General features: G+C 34.0%; 1 protein-coding gene across 8 annotated transcripts in view; it reads right to left on the minus strand.

Annotated features, from left to right (window-relative positions):
* Nucleotides 1-19,514, minus strand: part of LOC128987459 (uncharacterized) — an 84,499-nt gene that overhangs the window by 1,727 nt on the left and 63,258 nt on the right. For 4 of the 8 annotated variants that reach the window (XM_054408355.1, XM_054408314.1, XM_054408324.1 and 1 more), the window contains 13 exons: nt 18,289-18,363; nt 17,495-17,649; nt 14,139-14,268; nt 12,767-12,856; nt 12,152-12,561; nt 9,644-9,838; nt 8,156-8,372; nt 6,404-6,659; nt 4,394-4,584; nt 4,154-4,270; nt 3,426-3,531; nt 2,235-2,447; nt 146-319 (listed from right to left, as the gene is read on the minus strand). In XM_054408355.1, coding sequence (XP_054264330.1) covers nt 146-319; nt 2,235-2,447; nt 3,426-3,531; nt 4,154-4,270; nt 4,394-4,584; nt 6,404-6,659; nt 8,156-8,372; nt 9,644-9,838; nt 12,152-12,561; nt 12,767-12,856; nt 14,139-14,268; nt 17,495-17,649; nt 18,289-18,363 — 2,329 coding nt within the window. The remainder of the gene's footprint in view (nt 1-145; nt 320-2,234; nt 2,448-3,425; nt 3,532-4,153; nt 4,271-4,393; nt 4,585-6,403; nt 6,660-8,155; nt 8,373-9,643; nt 9,839-12,151; nt 12,562-12,766; nt 12,857-14,138; nt 14,269-17,494; nt 17,650-18,288; nt 18,364-19,514) is intronic. The other 4 variants (XM_054408346.1, XM_054408339.1, XM_054408373.1 and 1 more) reach the window with 4 other exon arrangements.

Below are 19,514 nucleotides of genomic sequence, written 5' to 3' on the forward strand. Positions count from 1 at the left end.
GGTGCAGAGCAAAATACAATAGATGGTTCCACAGGCTGGATAAATCTTGGTTTATTTAGAACTGAAATGTACTAAATCTGAACAAAGCTCTTAAAAAGTGCAGATAATGTTTTAATTATTTCCTCTGAATGTACAACAAACTAACCATGAATTTTGCAAGAGATTGCAATGCTGGGCATTGTCACCATATCAGGCAGGATCTGGCGGATTTCACTTGTCTTTGCTTGAAAGATGTTGCCGTAGTCCACCAGCATGAGCACTGACAGTCCTGTTTCTGGAGAGGTCTCTCGTATACAGCGGCATCGGTACCAATCTCCAACTGCAAAATTTTGACATAAATTAAAATAAACTGGAAATATTTATTAGGCACCACAAATAGTTCTAGTATGTGGTATTTTTCTTGAAAGAATTGGTTTAATTATGAGAAAGTATTTTTTCATGTAGTTGGGTTCAAATTTGATGTAATATGGTAGCACTTGTTATATTATAGGAGCAGGCGACAACAATAGGGGAAGGAATTGATCCCAAGAAAAAGCATGAGAAATTTAATTATTTTTTTCAATGTGAATAATGTTGTGCAAGAGTACCTAGTGTTATGTAAATAAATAAATACTTATTTTGTCATAAAAATAAAGTTTATTTTTAAAAATTTTTAATGGCCTGTTTGCAATTAGCTTTTGTAAAACATTTTACACTTTAATGGATAAGATTATGTGGCTGTTTAAGGTTTTTTTTTTATTTAAATGGTGTGATTTTAAAACAGCGTTGTTTTATTTTTGTTTTGTGTATTGTAACTGTGGTTTTTGAGTGAAAAGAAAAAGTCAGAAGTAAATAATTGGTTTTACTAAAAAAAAGGTTTGAAATTATATTTCCAGACAGTACTTAATAAATCAATCATTTACTAGCCAAACATTTTAGGAAATTGAATTTGTAGAAATTATAGAGCTATAATTAGGAAAGGGTGTCTCAAACTTTCGGGAAATTTGCGAGATTTAAAAAATCTCGTTCGTTTGATCGAGATTGACTTTGCTCCAAGACTTTTTTGAGACATGATTATAAAAAAAAAGATTATTACGAATGTCACATTAATACTATAATTAAAACCTCGTTATTTTGGTAATTTATGCGCAAAGGTTCTGCTTTAACATAAATAAAGACCATAATTAAAGCAAAATTTACATATGAAAAGAATTTATTAAATAAGAACGTTTTGTCATCAAACAGTGTCTCACAGTAAGGTACTACTTGTAATCTGGGTTGCGTTTGAAAAAAAAAACTTCCTGTATAAATAGCTGTTTACAGTGATTATTCCAATTTCTATTCATTACTCGTAAAGCTTAATCATATCTTATAATGGATTAAAAGCATACAAAGTTGCGGTTTTTATATAATTGTTTGGAATTTGGCGTCTTAGGCATCACAAAAGAAAAATTATTTAAGATAATTGTGAAGATAAATACTGTAATCATTTACGGGGATGCCTCCCAATGTGGGGGTTTCAGAATAACTGAAAGTGAATGTGTGTAACCAAAAAATGTTTGTGTGAACACAGTTTATGTTAATTAAAGTAAAGAAGTTAATAAAATCTCAAATAATTTTGAAGATAAAGTTTTCATGTAGGTTTATTATAAATTTTAAAAATCCAAGAAGTCATAATAACCCGAAAGAGCGACAATCCATTGATCACCTGCTAAACCATTAATAAACCACCCCCTAATTTCAGTAGAAAATTCAATAGTTATTTGCGCAACTAGTGGGCAAAGTGGCACTTGGCTTCACAACTTGAGAGAATTGTTTACGCTTGAGCCGTAGGCGAGTGTGGAAAGTTTATCGAGTACAGTAAAAGCTATTTGCACTTACACATTATATTATTCCTACAAAGACTATAAATCATAAACAACACGTTTTTAGGTTAGGTTAAATACAAACATTGAACGAAACGGGAAACTCTGCACCAGCTGATAGTAGTCATAATCTTTAAGTGTTGCCAACTTATTTTCAAACGTACACGGATTACGTGCATAATAAAAGCACGCTGTTTTGTGTTGTTTGGTTGGAATACTGGTGTGCTCCACTATAATCTGTGCAAGGAAGCCCACTTTGTCGGGTGACTGTAGGAAAATATAATTTTCTTGCAGAATAAAAATTAAATTGAGAGATAGTGAAGATGACTAAAAATTAGGGTAGTTAAAAATAAAAGCTTGGAAAGCATGCATGGTTCTAGGGATACTTACAGTATAGAGCAACACAGAGCTCTCCTGCACAAGGGTTGTAAGGTTTGTTATTTGCTTGACCGTGCTCTTGCAGTTTTTCGTGGAGTGTGGTTATGTATTCCAGCGTCGAGGATGCCAGTTGCACATACAATGGATCAGTTTGTGTTACCGAAAATTGAAACTCTTGGTCTAGTGGAACCTTGACTACAGGTAGGCTCAATATATTTAATTTTCCTAAGAACAGAGAAGTAAATTAGTGTAAACATATTTATATTTTAATTAAATTCTTATATTTCATTCATAGGCATGCTCAATATTTTGCAAAATTTGTATTAGGCCCATTTCAAACATTTCTATTAATTCAAAGTAAATCAAATATTAATTTCATAGACAAGGAAATGCACCCAATGCCCTGCCCAATAAATTGGCCTAACAGAAACTTTACGAAAAAGGATGAATGGACACCATCATGACGTTAAAAACAACAAGGAAAACCCATAGCATAATATGCCCTAACCCGCAACCTCCAATTTGACAGTTATACACCACAAAAGCTGTGAAATCCCTACCAAAGAACCAATGCAATAGCTCCATGCTTAGAAGATGGGAATTGGCCTATCAATTTGTTACAAATTCACAAGCTCCACCCAACTTAAACATAAGATAAACCCAAATTCCTTCCAAAATATTCCTTACCCACACAACTAAATACACTAGTACAGTAAAATCAATGGTGTAAATATATATGTGTATATACAGTTTATAATTTTTAGTTTATACAAGTTAAGTGTTGGCAAGCCTGTCAGACATTTAAAACAGTGGCAGAACTGTAACTGCCATTTTACCTTCTACCTTTGAAGAAGCCCCTGGAAGGAGTGAAATATCTTTAATGTGTATTTTTTATGTATTCTATTGACCTCCTGAGACTTCTTTATTTAGTTGAGTTAGTTGTGTATCCTTTCTTTCTCCTCAATAGTTATAGTAGATTTAGTGACCCACATAATTCTTTTGAGTATTCTTGCCCTGTTAGGATGCATAGGCAGAACAACTAGTAAACTGTATAAACCCCAGCTTCCCAAATGAAATGTTGTTAAAAAATTAACATCACTAAAAAAATGACAAATATGAGCTTTTAACATCAGACTCAGCAGAGTCCTTTTGTGTTCTATCACTGTTGATGGCTTGTCTGGTTCAAGACAATAACAAACTTACCTTGCTTGTTAAGCACAACGGGGGGGTTCAGAAGTTCTTTTAGATTACTGTTCAAAGTGCCTTCTCCCCCTTCAACAGTCAAAACTACTTTGCCGTTATCAATTTCCTGGAAAAAAAATCAACCGTTTAGTGGGCTGTTATGTGTAAAGGACGTCCATTTCCGCTCAATTGGCGGGGGAGCCCTGCCGTTTGTCATGGCCGCACAGATCCGGGCCCGCCCGTCGCTATGACAACGTAGGCCTACTATGCTTGTATTTTAATTTTTGTTTTGTTTTTTTTTGGGGGGGGGGATTTTGTATAAGTATTTGGAAAAAGATTACCAGCCTTCTATAAATCAAGACGATATTTCTTTTGTAAACAAATGAAATATGCAAATTTGGCTAAAATTGAATGGAGCTGGTGAGAAAATAGGCCTCCCGTAATTGGATTGGAAAGGGTTAACCAAAGAAATTTTTACAAAAAATGTTTATAATTCGCTTAATAAATCTCTTTATTTAGGCCTACTCTGTTTCTCAAATAAACAACTTTCTTGGTAATCATTAATTTGTATCTTTTACGAAGAATGAATGCAAAATAATTAGAACTTCAACACCAATAAGGTTTATTCACAGATAGTGCCTAGTATATTATTTGATATTTGATGAGTGGTACAAGGTGTGTGAGAAATAGGCTCACCACCGCATCACCCTTACCTACATTTAGCAATATGTGGTAAGGTTAAAACTTACAATTACTGTGAGGGATTTCTCTTCTTTATAAATGTCCAATAGATACGAATGGGAGCCTTCAGTCTCTTTGACTTTACCAACATCTTTCAACTCAATTTGTGATCTTCGACATGGTACCTAAAACAAATAGTTATCATAATACTGTAAATTAAGACACAAAGTTATAAGGCAAAAATTTATCTTCAACAAAACAAAACGCATCGAACTATAAAAAAATTACAAGACAAGTCTTATGCTTACATTTCGATAATGTTCAGGAAGAGGATGAAGATCTTCAAGTCTTGCCTGATATGTGTTGATATTATCTACCTCTTCAAGTATGTAATTGGCTCCATCGATTTTCTCAATTTTACATCTTAAATATCCTTCACTTTTTGGGTCTAAGAAGGAAACGTAATCACCTTCTTTTGGAGGACATTGAAACTTTTCATCTGAAAAAAAGGGTAAGGTAAATAAACAAATTTAATAATAATAAGATAAACAATCTGACAATTTGAATCAGACTCAACAATCACACCCATACACCCTTATGATATTCAGACCTGCAAATCGGTCACATAGTGATGGACAAGACTAGATTTTTCACTTCGAGACGAGATTTTTCAATTCCGGCGGGACGGGATTTTTTTTCAGGACGAGATTTAATGAAAAGTTATAAAAAAATTATTATCTACTTTACGTTCAGAAATATTTACAAGTTTTAAAAACTTGGCAAATAATATACAAAAATATTTTTAAAATATTAATAAGGCCTAACTTAAAAATAACCCTTTCGGCATAGGAAACAAGTCTTGTGTTATTTTTAGAACCATTTTGGAGTGACTTATTTTGGCTATGTTTACAGTAATAAAACATGTCTCACACTGCTTACAGTAACAAAACTTCTCAAAAGTAATTTCTTGAAAAATAATTCTTTCTTCCACAATTACCAATTTGGTTTTAGAAGAAAACATGAACACTGAAACTACTCTTACAAGTTTTGTTAATGAAACCTTGTCGGCCTTGGATGAATGAAAAAATACAGCTGGTGTTTTCGGTGATTTTGCCAAGGCATTTGACTGTGTAAATCATGAACTTTTAATTCAGAAACTCTGCAAGAAAAAGTGGAATTGGAATAAAAGGTAACATTCTTCAATGGTTTGGATAATATTTATTTGGCAAACCGTAAACAAGGAACTTTCATCGTAAAAAAGGAATTAAAGGACTATACAGATTCAAGCTAATGAGAGAAGGTATTGTGTCATTTTGCTGATTTTGATCCAATGAACCATAGAATGAAACTGCAAGTGTAAACCTTTTTCCCAGACACCTCAGGTCTGGTATACATACCCTACACACTGGGTATTTATCAGTCCCACACCATGTGTATTTAGGTAGCCAAGAATCAAAACATGTTCTTCTCTACCATAAATATAGTCCCAACTCAAGGAATAATAGGAATATTATCAAGGAATATGCTGTAGGTTAGTACAGGGTGGGGCAGTGAGAGCACCCGATTTTCTTTCGTTGTCACATAAGTAAAGCAACAATGAATTAACAGCTGTGCTTATAACAGCAATCAAACTATTCCATTTTAGTAAACATTGTGCCTGAGGCTTGTAACACTGAGATTTTGATGTAGGAACCGATTTTTAAAATATTGATTCTTGTACAAACACCCAGAGATTGTTTGGACCACATTCCATACTTGGCCAATATGGTGCTGTCCCGGATTGGAAAACAATGGGGAACTGGATAAAATTATTTAGGATAACAGCTTAAACCATAAAAATAATTGGTGGGTGCCACAAAACTCTTTGTACACCAGCAAGTGTTGAAAAAAGTGAGTCGCAGTAACTCAAAGTCCAAAGAGGTTTGCCAGAATGCTTTCATTGTAGGAAACTTAACGTTGGCTCTTTGCTTTCTTTGGGGTTCTCCTTATAAGTTTCTTGAAATTTAAGGGTTTTCAAAGTTGTCCTAGGGATTTTATTGCATTTCCAAGAAACTAAAGTGATTCCTGAAGAAATGCTGGAAGGAGTATTCAATGACATCTTCAAGTGACTGAAAAGGAATGTAAAGTAGGACAAGGACGTCACTTAAAGGATTTGGTTTTCAAGAAATGGAAAAATGACTTTGTTTAGTTAAAATGGCAAAAGATAAGCGTGTTGACGTGCTATTTATATGTATAGGGTAAATAGTATTGAATTCGTACTATTTATAAATTGGGGTGCTTTCATTGCCTCACCCTGTATAAAGTTATGTTGTACTTACTTGATTTCCCACAGTCTATTTGATACATGTTTAGAAACTCAAGATCATTGGCTAGTGCAACTATCAGAGTGTTTGAATCTATGATCTTAATGATGTTGACTTTCTCTCCAACAGTCAATGGGTCAGGAGTGCTCAGCGGTTCATAGTCCCAAGTCCTCATCTCTCCTTCTATCGAGTCACCACAGGTGACATCAACGACTCTGCATCCATTCACATTCCTCACTTTAACTACTTGGAATATTATGACCTCTTCTTCCTGAAAAACCAGTTGATACTCTATTACAAACTGTAATAATCTTTGTCACTCTTAAACACAAAGGAATATATATCTAATATATAAAATTCTCGTGTCACAGTGTTTGTCTGCAAACTCCTCCGGAACGACTTCACCGATCGTTATGAAATTTTGTGTGTAAATTCTGTAGGTATGCGAATCGGACGTAAACTATTTCCTGTTTCGAAATTCTTAAAAGGGCTCCGCCCCAGTGGCTCTGGAGTTTCCCATGTTAACCTTATGAGAAATGGAATTAATGAATCTTAACAGCTGTTTCAATTAAACAAGTTGGTTCTGTTCTATGATGTTCAATAGCATTAAAGTTACAAGGATTACCAACAGGGTGCAGCACTATTATTTCTTTTACATTTATGACAACAGCTAATTTGCAACCAAAAGGTGAGTGAGCGTAGCGAACGAACTTCAACCTGGAGGCGAGTTAGCGTAGCGAACGAGCTAACCTGAAGGCAAGTGAGCGCAGCGAACGAGCTGCAACCTAAAGGTGAGTGAGCGTAGCGAACGAGCTCCAACCCAAAGTTGAGTGAGCGTAGCGAACGAACTTCAACCAGGACGTGATTGAGCGATGCGAACGAGATCATCTTGAAAATTAAACGTAACGGTACTTTCTTTCCATCGGTCTGTCTTAGGGGAAACCTATAACTTAGGCGATACGAAGTTCGCCGGGTCAGCTAGTATATATATATATATTGGTTTTTATATATATTCCACACCAACTCAATACTTCTACATACAACAATAAAATGTAATTAGATAGCTAATTATTGTCACACATATATTTGGGAAATTCATCAATGATGGTGAAAAGTAATCATTTCAAAATTACTATTGTTTAGAGGGAAGCCAACACTTACACAATTAAATTAATTTTTTGACTTTTTACATGACAAAGACTTTAACAAAATTTAAATTAAATTAAAGGCAAAACGTTCTATTTTAGCAACTGGAAGAATTTGGTTTTTTTTTTGCACAACTGAAACAAAATTATCATCTGCTTTCTTTGCAAGTTTTATTTATTAAGATAATAATTTACCTTTCTTTTCATTGTTTATGCTTATTATAACTGATTTTTTGGGGCCAGATAAAATCTGTTTGGGTCGAGACTAGAGGGATCACTTTTCCTCTTCCCCATAGCAACATAACTAAGTACTTGTTAAATCTAATGCTATTCAAACAGGAAATAAATTTGTCTTGTTTATTGAAATAGTTTAGTATGAATCCAATAAGACAAATTGAAATTCGCTTAGCCTGCAGGTTTGCTGCGACAGGAGTGTATTTTAAACAACAAAGCAATCCTAATTGCTCTATATCTACACACAAACGGAATGTAAGATTATTAATTTATTACCTTGAAAACCAATATGTTGTTGTAGAAGTGTGCAAGCGGCTTGATTAAAACCATAATTCAAACAAGCTATGTTGTTCTAAAAGTTTATTTCATTACTTTAGTTCATACTCACCAACATGCTGTCAAGTAATTTTGGGTCATCCTTGTGCAAAGTGAGTGTAGCTGCCATAGGAGGAATGTTGACATAGTCCACAGGAAGCTTAAACAGCTGGGAGGAGCGGACGACACCTCCAACGTCACACAGTTCTACAATGCCTGGGGTAGGCAACACTCTGCCTCGCTCCCAGTCTGCGGAGCTCCTCAAGCCCACTATCTCACCCACAATTGGCCTACACAACAAGGATGTCAGATTAGCTAACAACTGAGGTTCGACCAATGAAGCCTTATTATGAACTCCATGACTTGGACATTCAAATTTATCGGTTTAGGCATATTTATCAGAAAAGCAATGTTTATTGAACACATAATTTGATTAAATCTATTGATCTAAAGCACAGCTTTATACTGTAGGCCTCAACAACCTTAATTATGACCTAAGTTCTAAAATCAATTATGAATATCTGTAGGGATGGGTTTAAACATAAAAAAGTATGGTGGTGTCTTATTTCTTCTCAAACTATTTCTCGTTGCCTTTTTTTCACTTGCTTATCTTTGTTTTTCGGATCAATGCACTGTAGTTGCAAACAATGTTGCATCTAGTGATGTATTTCTACCAAAATTGATTGATTTTTGATACCAGGTTAGAAATTGTATTAAGAATGTTTAAAGAATGTCAGCCTGCTTATCATATCCTTTGTTTCCTTGATTCTTGATACTGATACCTAAAAAATCTATTCTCGATACCAATACCACTATTTTTACTTTACCAAATTTTCTGTATGGATTGGTTATACTACAGCAAACTTTGTCTTGATGTCCTTCCCTTTTAGGTAATGAAGAAAATCCCCAAAACCGGGACAAAAGCATTATCAGACTGGATTTTACGGGAAATTTTAGTACCAACCTACACCAATATAAAGCTCACATTCTAATAAGCTACAGGCTAGCAACAATTTTAACGTTCTCCGGCAATGGCTGAGCTCATACTGAACTAATTTAGTGGGAATTGCGCAACTACATCAATTGATGTAGGCCGATAGGAGCGCTCGTGGCGTGACACTGAACGCGTTAATCCAATAATATGTGTTGCATATGGTCTAAGTATCATAATGTTCAAAGGTGAAAATTCAATGAAATAATTTCCAAAGGGTTACAATGGGCATTTTCCCAAAGTCCCACAAGTGAAGATACTAACTAATTAATAATTACTTTTAATGAATGCTGAAATGCCAAATTACTAGCTACTGTAGCATGTATAGCTTAGCTATAAAAAAATGCAATTGTTGTGATGAGACTTGCATTATGACACACTTTGCAATGCCTAGTCCTAATAACATAGTAAGTAACATACCTTAACTAGATTAGGGTTGGTTGTACTGATTACTAATAGCAGGAGATGGTAAATGTGTAGGCTAGGCCTTACAGATAAGACATGATACAAAAGCTTATACATCAGAAATATGAATGGGCTGTACACGATAATATAATTATTATTACTTACTTGAAGTCAGGATCAAACTGTTGAGATGACAGATACTTTTGATATGTATCATTCTCTAAAGTAAAATGTAATGTTGAAGCGACGTGTTCAGTGAATAGTTGTCCCATCAGTGACTTCTTCCAATAATCTACTTTACATGGAACAAATGAAACTTTCCATTTTTCTTGGAGTAAAGCGACTGTACTTTCAGAGTTCCTGCAAAAAAAGGCAGATTATAAATTTTTACAGCTTAAAAAACTCATAAAGCAGTTAGCCTTTCTTAAGCAAACCTGCAGACCAAGCAAATGTTTTATTTCGTCTAGTTGGATTTTCACTATAATATATTTACTCAAACTTAAAATTGTCAGATTTATTCACAATTAGATGACATTAAGTGTTATGAGTTCTTAGGTTTGCTGCTACAGGGAAGGCGATTGTATTTTTAAGGTATTAGGTATCTGGTCTTTAAATAAACTCTCACAACTCGGTATATAACATATTATCCTAGTGCTACGTGTATTTGATTGAAATGATATAGCTTAATATAAAAAAGATAAATTTGTCAAATTCTTGTTCTCATATTCCGATCACGTAGATTTGCAAATTCTGTTTATAAAGTGAATATTAGAAATGGGACCTCTTGTTGTTATGGCAAAATGACATTGAGCGACAAGAGGTACCTTTTGTCTGTACCTACACGATGAAGTTTCCGTGACTGCGGGAGTGAATGATGTGTTTCTTTTTTTACAAATAAGTTTTATTTTTTCAATCCCTCAAGTTTTGTACCAACCTAATACTAATGCAAAATACTTTAAAATTAAGTAGCCTATCCTAAAAAATGAAAATAAGGTACCGATGGTACAAGAACCAATTTTGGCTAGGAACCGGTACCGGTACCGACCCATCACTACTGGAGATGTAAACATAGATATTTTTAATCATAATTCATTGTAGCCCATTATAGATTTTTGAGCATTTTGAATATGTACAATATGTTGTACAAAGTAAATTTTCCTACTAGGGTTTGAAAACTGAATCGAAGCAATTATACAATATTATCACTAATATTATAGATCATGTGTAATTAATTGCAACCGGAATCATATTCAAGTGTCTGATCACAATGCACAACTTCTTGAAATTGTGGATTTAAAGTAAGAATAAAAAGAAAACAAAGAAAAGGCACAGAAAATATCTTAAAAACCTTTCTCAGTGATTTAGGCGATGAGACTTGGTATGATGTTTACCAGTCATCTGTAGATAAAAAGTATGATGCATTTTTTTAAATTTTTAGTTACATTTTTTATGTTAATTTTCCTAAAGCTGATGGAAAATTAAGTTTCTGTTTTTTTTTTAAGTCCAGATAGTGGATATAGTAAATGTAAATGGAATTCAAAGAAGTTATTTAAAAAAGGAGTGAGATAACTGAACTGGAAAAGCTAGGTAGGACGAGAAAAAATGTTGATACATATAAAAAGATAAAGGTTCAGAAAAAGGAACGAAAAGAGTCAATACACCAAGCCAAACAAACATTTTATAATGAGAAAATAAAACACTCTTCTAATAAAACTAAAGCAACGTGGAACATAATTAAAAATGAAATAAGGCTTAGCTCAAAAAGTGATTTTAACAGCAACATACCGATATGTATAGAGCAAAATGGGAAACTCCTTAAACATCCAGTAGCTGTCAGTAACAACTTAAATAATTTCTTTGTGTTAGCTGTGGAAAAGCTTATCTTGCCACACATTTCTCATTCACTTACACAAAAAACAGATATCCAGAAAAATATTTTTCCTACAGATAAGTAATTTAAGTTTCACACAATAACGGAAGAACACCTCACTAAAGTTGTCCTTTCCTTTGAAAACAAGTACTCTGTAGGTTTTGATGAAATCATAATCACCATAGTTAAAAAACCAATACACATTATGTAGAAACCACTAACACATATCATAAACTCTTCTCTTATTTCAGGAATCTTTACATCAAAATTAAATTTTTTTTAAGTAATTCCCATTTTATTATAGATAAATTTATTTAGCAGAACCTCGACGCTGTAGCTCAAATTGTTAAGAAGTTATGAATGATTTGTAAAAACAAACACACACAGACTGATAGACCCACAAATACAGAATAGATACCCCAGTCTCACAAATGTCATTATAGTCTTCTATGATTGCGGCAAAATCCTGAATGAATACCTTTGCAGTCATGTATCACCATGTAGTTTCTCGCAATCACAGAAACGTTTTTGTTGTTATTCACCATTTTGACACAATCATGAATTTTTTTATCGCAAGATCTTTGCAAATGTCATTACAATTTTAAAAGCTTGGATTGAGCAGGAATTTCTGAATTAATGCTCTATCTCCTGAGGCTAAAAGCTAGTCTAGTCTCAGTTCTAAAATTAAGCTTATTGCTTTTACATTTACTATGAATGGAGCATGATCACTGCTGAGATAAATACATTTTTCATATTTAATACATTGAACCCAAATGTATCACAACATTGACATGGTAACATACCTGGAGAGGTTTTGTGTCAAAGGTAAGCTTGTGGTTGTATTTGTCACTTGAGAAACATCTGATGAGGGCACAGATTTAACGGATGTGGAGGTTGGTGTGAGCACAGGCGTAGGTGCTGAGTCAGGTGTAGGAACATGGGTAGGTGCTGGGTCAGGTCTAGGAACAGGTGTAGGTGCTGAGTCAGGTGTAGGAACAGGGGTAGGTGCTGGGTCAGGTCTAGGAACAGGGGTAGTTACAGGCGTAGGTGCTGAGTCAGGTGTAGGAACAGGGGTAGGTGCTGGGTCAGGTGTACTTTTTGATTCAAGGCCTGGCATCAAAGCAATCGAGGGTTGATTTAATGCAGCGTCACTAGTTTTTTGCTCAGTATAGTTTTCACCTTCTACTTCCACCAAGACTGTACCATCAGCAAGCTGAAATAAAAGTTTAATTTTTTAAATTACAAGTCAGACGATCTAGATTGTTTATTTTACATAAAGAATGTTTTGTGTCAATAAAATATGTCTATGTCTATGTCTACATTGTCTACATTATGATGGTTAAGTTTAACCTTGAAATGACCTGAAATTAAACATAATTTTATTTTCAAAAACCATCTTACAATTCCTTTGATCTTACCAATTCAACAGGCTTTACACTTATTTCTGACAGCTCTGGTAGATCGAAGTACTTCTTATCAGTTCCCTGAGCAAACTTAATTTTTTGAACCTGAAACAATTGAGATGAAAATTAGAAAATGTCAGCATTTTTAATGTAATGTTAACTAATTATTAAAGAAAAAATAATATAATAATAGTCATAGGCCTACTAAATTATAATTTTAGTTGTTATGTATTAGAAATTTTCCATATACCGGTAGGGAATAAGCTATTACCGTAGGTCTCATGGTAAAACCTACGGATCTTAATCCGGGACCAATTTTTGTTTTGATGTCACCAAAAGCCAAAAACACCATCCGTTTCAATTTAAAATCATATATTTGGGTGTTATATATTTTGCTCTTTACTTGTTATATTTAACCCATAAGCCCCCATTTATTGCATATTTATTATATTTGATTCATGACCATCAGTATTATTTCAGTTAGTATAAATTCTCTTGTTACTGTATATTTAAATATTATATTGTCATTCTTATTTATATTTTATATTCTTATATTTATATTTTATATTTATATTTTGAGTGAAACTATCACCATAGAGGACAAACATTTTTTCCCTAGTTGTGTTTATTTATATATCTTGTTAACATTCTTGTTACATGATTCATGCTATAAATTAATAGGCATGTGCTGTTTTGTAGCATTGAAAATAAATAAAAATAAATAAGTAAATAATTTACTTTACTTTATTACCTTTAACATTTTAGACCTTCACTAACCAACTACATAATGGGAATATTATGGGAATAGAAAAATGGCGTGTTGGTTCGAGTCTAAATGCATCAATTTGAATAGAAAACTAAATTGAATTTATGCATAGAATTGAAAGTTTTTTGCTGTTCGCACACTCCTAATACACATATAAATTTGAACGGATGGTGTTTTTGGCCTCTGGGGAGATCAAAGCCAAAAAGTACATCAGTCCCAGGTCCAGGTCTTACCATGAGACCCACGGTTATAGCTAAAAAGATTTAAGAAGAGAAACATCCAATTTTTTATAGCTTATGTGGGTTTCATTTGGCTAGTATTTCGGAAGTAACAACATGAGCAATAACTCCTCAAATGTAATAAAAGTGCAAACCTTAAGCACAGTGGCGTAGCTAGAATATGGCTTTGGAGGGGGTGGGGGGTGGGGGGTGGAGGAGCCCCAACACCGGGGGGCCTGGGTGGTATGGATTACCCCCCAGCAAATAGGGGTGTCCAGGGTTTCTTTCATCTCGAGAAATTTACAATTAACATAATTAAATTTGAAACGAGATACGCTAAGAAATCTGTTGAGTAGCAAACAAGAGAATTGAATCTAGTGGCCTCAAAATAAAACAAACTTACGAGATTTGGGATATCCTTATGGCTGTCTGGACACTTTTTAAAATCCTTAGGTACTATTTCTTCTGTATTTCCGTAGTCAATGTAATGAGCTTGGATGGTTGGGGTCACTGAGACAATCTCCACCCGGTACCTGTTAGAGAGGACAAAAAAAATAATTTTCCAGTGTATCAAAATAATTCAACTTAATGTCAATGTGGTATACAAAGCAATTCAAGTTGATTGTAGAAATAAGTAAGATTCATATTGGTATCAGTGATTTTAGTAATCAACATAATACACAGTCTCCTCACACAGCAATTCATATACACATAATTCTATTTGTGAGCAAAATGAGACATAGGCCTAACAAAATTATACAGGTCCAAGTCATGGTCCTGGGTTCATGTCTTACCATGATACCCACAATAGCTTATATGGAAAATTCAGACTTAAAAAAATTGATATCCGGTTGACATTTCTTTTGGCTAAAAATTGTCAGATGTTTGTGACGGTTATTTGTAAATAGTTTTGCCTGAATATCAGGAAAAATACCAACTTGATATAAAAAAAAACTGCTGATCTAAGAAATAAGGTTTCAGCTGAGTATAAAAAAGAAGTTTCAACTGACTACAAGATCCCCATCCGTAAAATGTGCATACTGTTCAGTTCTTTCACCTAATATTTTTTCTTTAGCCTGTTTAGAATTAATTAGAACAGCTGATAATTTTAAATACTGTTAGTTATTGAATGATACAACTTAGAAAGTACTCTAAAAATAGTTCCTCAAAGTTATTTACATTGTTGGAATAAGGTCTTAACCGAAAGAATTTATAGACAAAGCAGAACTACAGGCAGCGAGGGCTGCAGAAAGCCCAGCCTACCCAACTGGATGTTAAATCAGATTTTTTAATGAAAAATTATTTATTTTACAGGCAAAGTTAGGGTCACATGGTTCTTTCTTAAACTTTTAAACCTGTATAAGTTTCTGCAGAAAATGCTACACAAAAAAGTTAACAAAATTGTTTTTTTGCAACAAATATTTCTGTGGAAAGTCGACAACTTTATTTTCTGCAGTAAAATTCATTGTTCTACAAACAGTAACGCAACAAAACGTCATGCATTACATAAACAAAAGCTGCGAAGTCAATATTCGGTGCATCAATCATGAGGAAGAATGCATAGAATAACCGAATTACCAAAGCGATTCAATGTAATAACAGTAGGCTTAATATTTACTTATTATTAACTTATTTATTTCTAAGTATTCATTAAAACTATAACACACACGATACATTTACATGCAACTTTGACGGCATAAGCCCGCAGAAAATTTTTGAATTTTTCCAAGTCAGTTGTTTAAAAACGTTCTGCTTTAAGTGAGTACAAGAATTTATTAGGAAATTAACTCAAAAATTGCAACAACCTCATCGTCATCTCCGATGATCGTGGAAACATCCGGGATCATGTCTGCTGATTGCAAAATCATCTGCAATCCCTTTCCCAATCTTGATTGTTTTTTAATTTGACAGTAGAATTTTGGATTTATTGGCTGATTTATTTGGCGGTTATTGAATAATTAATATTTCAAGTCCTATATAAAATTTATGTACAGTTAAGAAACTTTCTCTTGCCCCTTGAAATTCACACCCTGGATAACAAAAAATTCTGAAAACAATATCTTTATCGCCACAATATAATTACAGTAGAACCTCGCTAATCCAACCTCCGATGGTCCGACTACTCGCTTGATCTGACCACGTCGCCAACAAAATAGGCTTCCTAACCCATTGTCCAAGAAAAAAATACCTAGAAAACTTTATAAATAGTTTTTTTTTAGTCTAATGTGTTGAAATTTGTTGTATATTTAACTATTTCTGCCCATTATTATTATTAAGTATGCTCCCACGTTATTGTTTTTGAAAAATCAGTTCATTTGACAAAAATAAAAAAACAAAGGAATGTCGATCAAAGCTTCAATGTCAAGCTATCCGTTTGCACTGACAATCGTCTGCTCCTAAGGCCTACACATGACACATCTGTCTGCTGTGCGCTTGCTATGTCACACCATTTTTTGATTGGGTATTTGGTAATCATGACAACTTTAGTAGCCTGTGATTGGGTGATTAGTAACCATGGCAACTTGTTGAATGGGTGGATGAAGAGAAACTCAAGAAAGAATAGAAGAACAAAGAGAAAGAATAAGCGATGTCATTGTCACCTTTAATCGGTGTATTTTACGACTGTTGTTACCCTATAAGTAGGCTACTATTATTTTATATTCTTTTATGTGTTATTTAATGTTTTTGTTTTTATCGACATTCTTCTGTCCTGAAACAGCGTATCAGTAGCCTATGACTAGCAGTAGCTTACTAGAATTTCTATTGTTCTGTTCTTTATTTTGCTGTACAATGTTTGGCAAATGATAGTAGTTTAAATACCTTATTCTGGCAATATAAATTGTTGTATTCCACAACTAGTTTCAACCTGCTAAGAGGTCATCATCAAGTGCGTACAAAGATGATTACTTCAAATGAAGGTCGTCAGGATTAACAGTTTTTTACACTCACACATACACACAAACAAATACATAGCGTGCACACACATACGATCGATAAAATAAAACCTTAAACTAGACGAGCGGACACGTGTTGATATTGCGGAAGTTACGTCTATACTATAGGATACACAGCTGGTCAGGTATTTTTCACAAGTATCTATCACAGCTCTTAGCAGGTAGAAACTAGTTGTGGAATACTAGTTGGACAATTTGGATTGCCAGAATAAGTTATTCAAACCACTATCATTAGTTATTATTCACAATCCGGAGGCTACTCTAACCACAGGCGTTGTTTATGAGTTGGAAATAACTGTTTTATGTCATGTTGGATTAACTGTGGTTATCAGTTATCTGTGGTCTGTTCAAAATACAGTTTTACTACGTTTTTATGACAGTAAACTTGTTCCTCTGATAATCCGACCTTTTTGCTGGTCTGACCATGCTCCCGGTCCCGTAGGTGATGGATTAGCGAGGTTTTACTGTACTTTCCAGGCATGAAATTAGTTCGGAAATCAGCTGTTTGTCACCTGCTTAATAAAATGGGGTTTTATTACGTACAACTGTACTGAAATGAGTTTACCGGACTCCAGCTGATTGTCCAAAATGTGTTAACCATACTCATATGGTAATCCCCAAACTAAATTATACTTATCCGGTAAACACCTATTTCTGGACTATTAACATGGGCCTATACTATTACCAGTAATAGTCTCTAACTGTACAGGCCCTCTACCACTCTGCTACAAGCTAAAAGTACACAATATTTATTTACACTGTTTTAGTATAATCATCCTTCATGTTGTAGCCTACAATTACTAACCATTCGTTGTAAAATGAAGCCAGTCCTTTTGCACCAACTGTTGGAGTTATCACTTGACATTGATCAATGACTTTCTTGAAATGTTCAAGCATTTCCTGCATGGTCGAAGCAAAGTTTGGTTCAGCCACATAGAAGGTATCATTTTTGTCAGGCAACTAAAACAATATTGGGCAGAATAAGATTGATTACCTGGTATTGGTAATGAGCACAATTGATTCCTTCTCTCTCGCAAAAGATTGATTACTTCATAAAGCGTAAAAGTAACCAATATAATAATTTACATGAAATAAAATCAAACTTGACTTATTAGTTCAATAATAATCTAAACACCTTTTTAATGATAAACAAAAATGGTAACAGATAAGAGTTAATGATCAATGATAGATTCAAAAACGAAAATCAAATAAAACTCTATATGCCAAGCCATACAGTATTAGAAACCCGTCAAATCCCCTGTATTGAGAGCAAACATTTAAACAAGATGTGAAAATAGACCATGAAAAAGATTTTAAAAAAACTTTGTTTATTCTATATTTCAAATAAATTAAGTTTAAGTGAAAGCCAGTAATTTATGCCTACTTATTGTTTTGGATATGTCAGCACTCAATAACAAGTTATGTAAGGAGTGTTACAGGTACAATTTGTAAAAACTGATATCTAGCGAACCCCTTCATACCATCTCCCTCCCTATGGGATAAAACAATAAACTCATTTACAGTGATAAAAATACACTATTTACAGTTACCAAACACTAAATGAATGAAATATTTGATTAGTAAAGGTTGAGAACATACTACAATCACTACGGTGGAAAACTTGGACGAGTCCAGCATGTGAGGATACTTGGAGCCTACTGGTGCTGGAGTAGCCTGCAACAGACAAGCAACCAATAACAAACAACTAATACCTTGAACATACAATTACTTTTACTCACATACAGTAGACTCCCTCTTATCCGGACACCTTTTAACCGGACTACACTCGGCGGGAATTACATCTTTTTAACTGGACAATTTTTATCAACTCATTGGTTTAACCGGACTAGATTGGCAGGAAGTGGGCAGTATTGAAACGTCTGTTCTCGAGGGAAAGATTTGAGACCAGTGTTCACGTGCCTAATACAATGCTCTCCTAAATTTAAGTCGAATATCACAGTAAACAGTCCTTTTTGACGAATTTTTGGGGACGTCGGTTTAACCGGAAAACCCGTCATCCGGACTGGCTTCGGTCCCGAGGAGTCCGGATACGAGAAAGTCTACTGTAAAACTGTATAATTTGTAAGTATTATATAATACTTCTGTAAATAGTTCTTAAAGACATGTTTATGATAAGTATATGATGTTATATCTTATATCCAGCTGTTCCTGATCATTGAGCTTTAAATAAATGATCCTGACTAATGAAACCTCTGATCTTAGTCAGTAACAAAGCTACACAGGTCATCATACACCATTCTATACTCGTCCTTCACTCATATTTCGGTTAAAATACGCACCTAGGTGGCGTTCCCATCTCAATGATTGATAATTGATAATTGAAGTATATGATGACCTAGCCAATACAACTTGTATATGTTGTTAATTCTGGCTCGATAAATGATTTGATTTGATTAATATGTACAGGTGGTTTAATGACTAAAAATTGTAACATTGGGCCTTTCAGCAAACTTCCCATGTATTAAATAAACTATTAATGTAGGTCTAATAGTAAGTTGTTTCCAGAGGCCAAAACGCCATCCTTAAAAAAAAAGGGTTTCAATCATTTCCTTTTCCCTTGTCTACTCTCAAAATATTGTGCAATATCCATCAATGTCCTTACAAGTAAACTAATCAAATCTGTGTGGTATTTTATTCAACACAAATTGTTAAGATAAATTTCCATTTGCATGATTAGATTTTCAAAACAATTTTTAAATACCGGCTATTGAAATGTTTTGTTGGTTCTGTGAGAAGTTAGAACAAAGAAATCATGTAAATGTTCTGGCAATGGCTCACATTTATGCACATGTTGCCAGAGTTAG

The sequence above is a fragment of the Macrosteles quadrilineatus genome, unplaced genomic scaffold (genome assembly GCF_028750875.1).
Source record: "Macrosteles quadrilineatus isolate MER2022 unplaced genomic scaffold, UCM_ALF_1.0 Scaffold_1__1_contigs__length_201487025, whole genome shotgun sequence".
NCBI classification, from domain to species: domain Eukaryota; kingdom Metazoa; phylum Arthropoda; class Insecta; order Hemiptera; family Cicadellidae; genus Macrosteles; species Macrosteles quadrilineatus.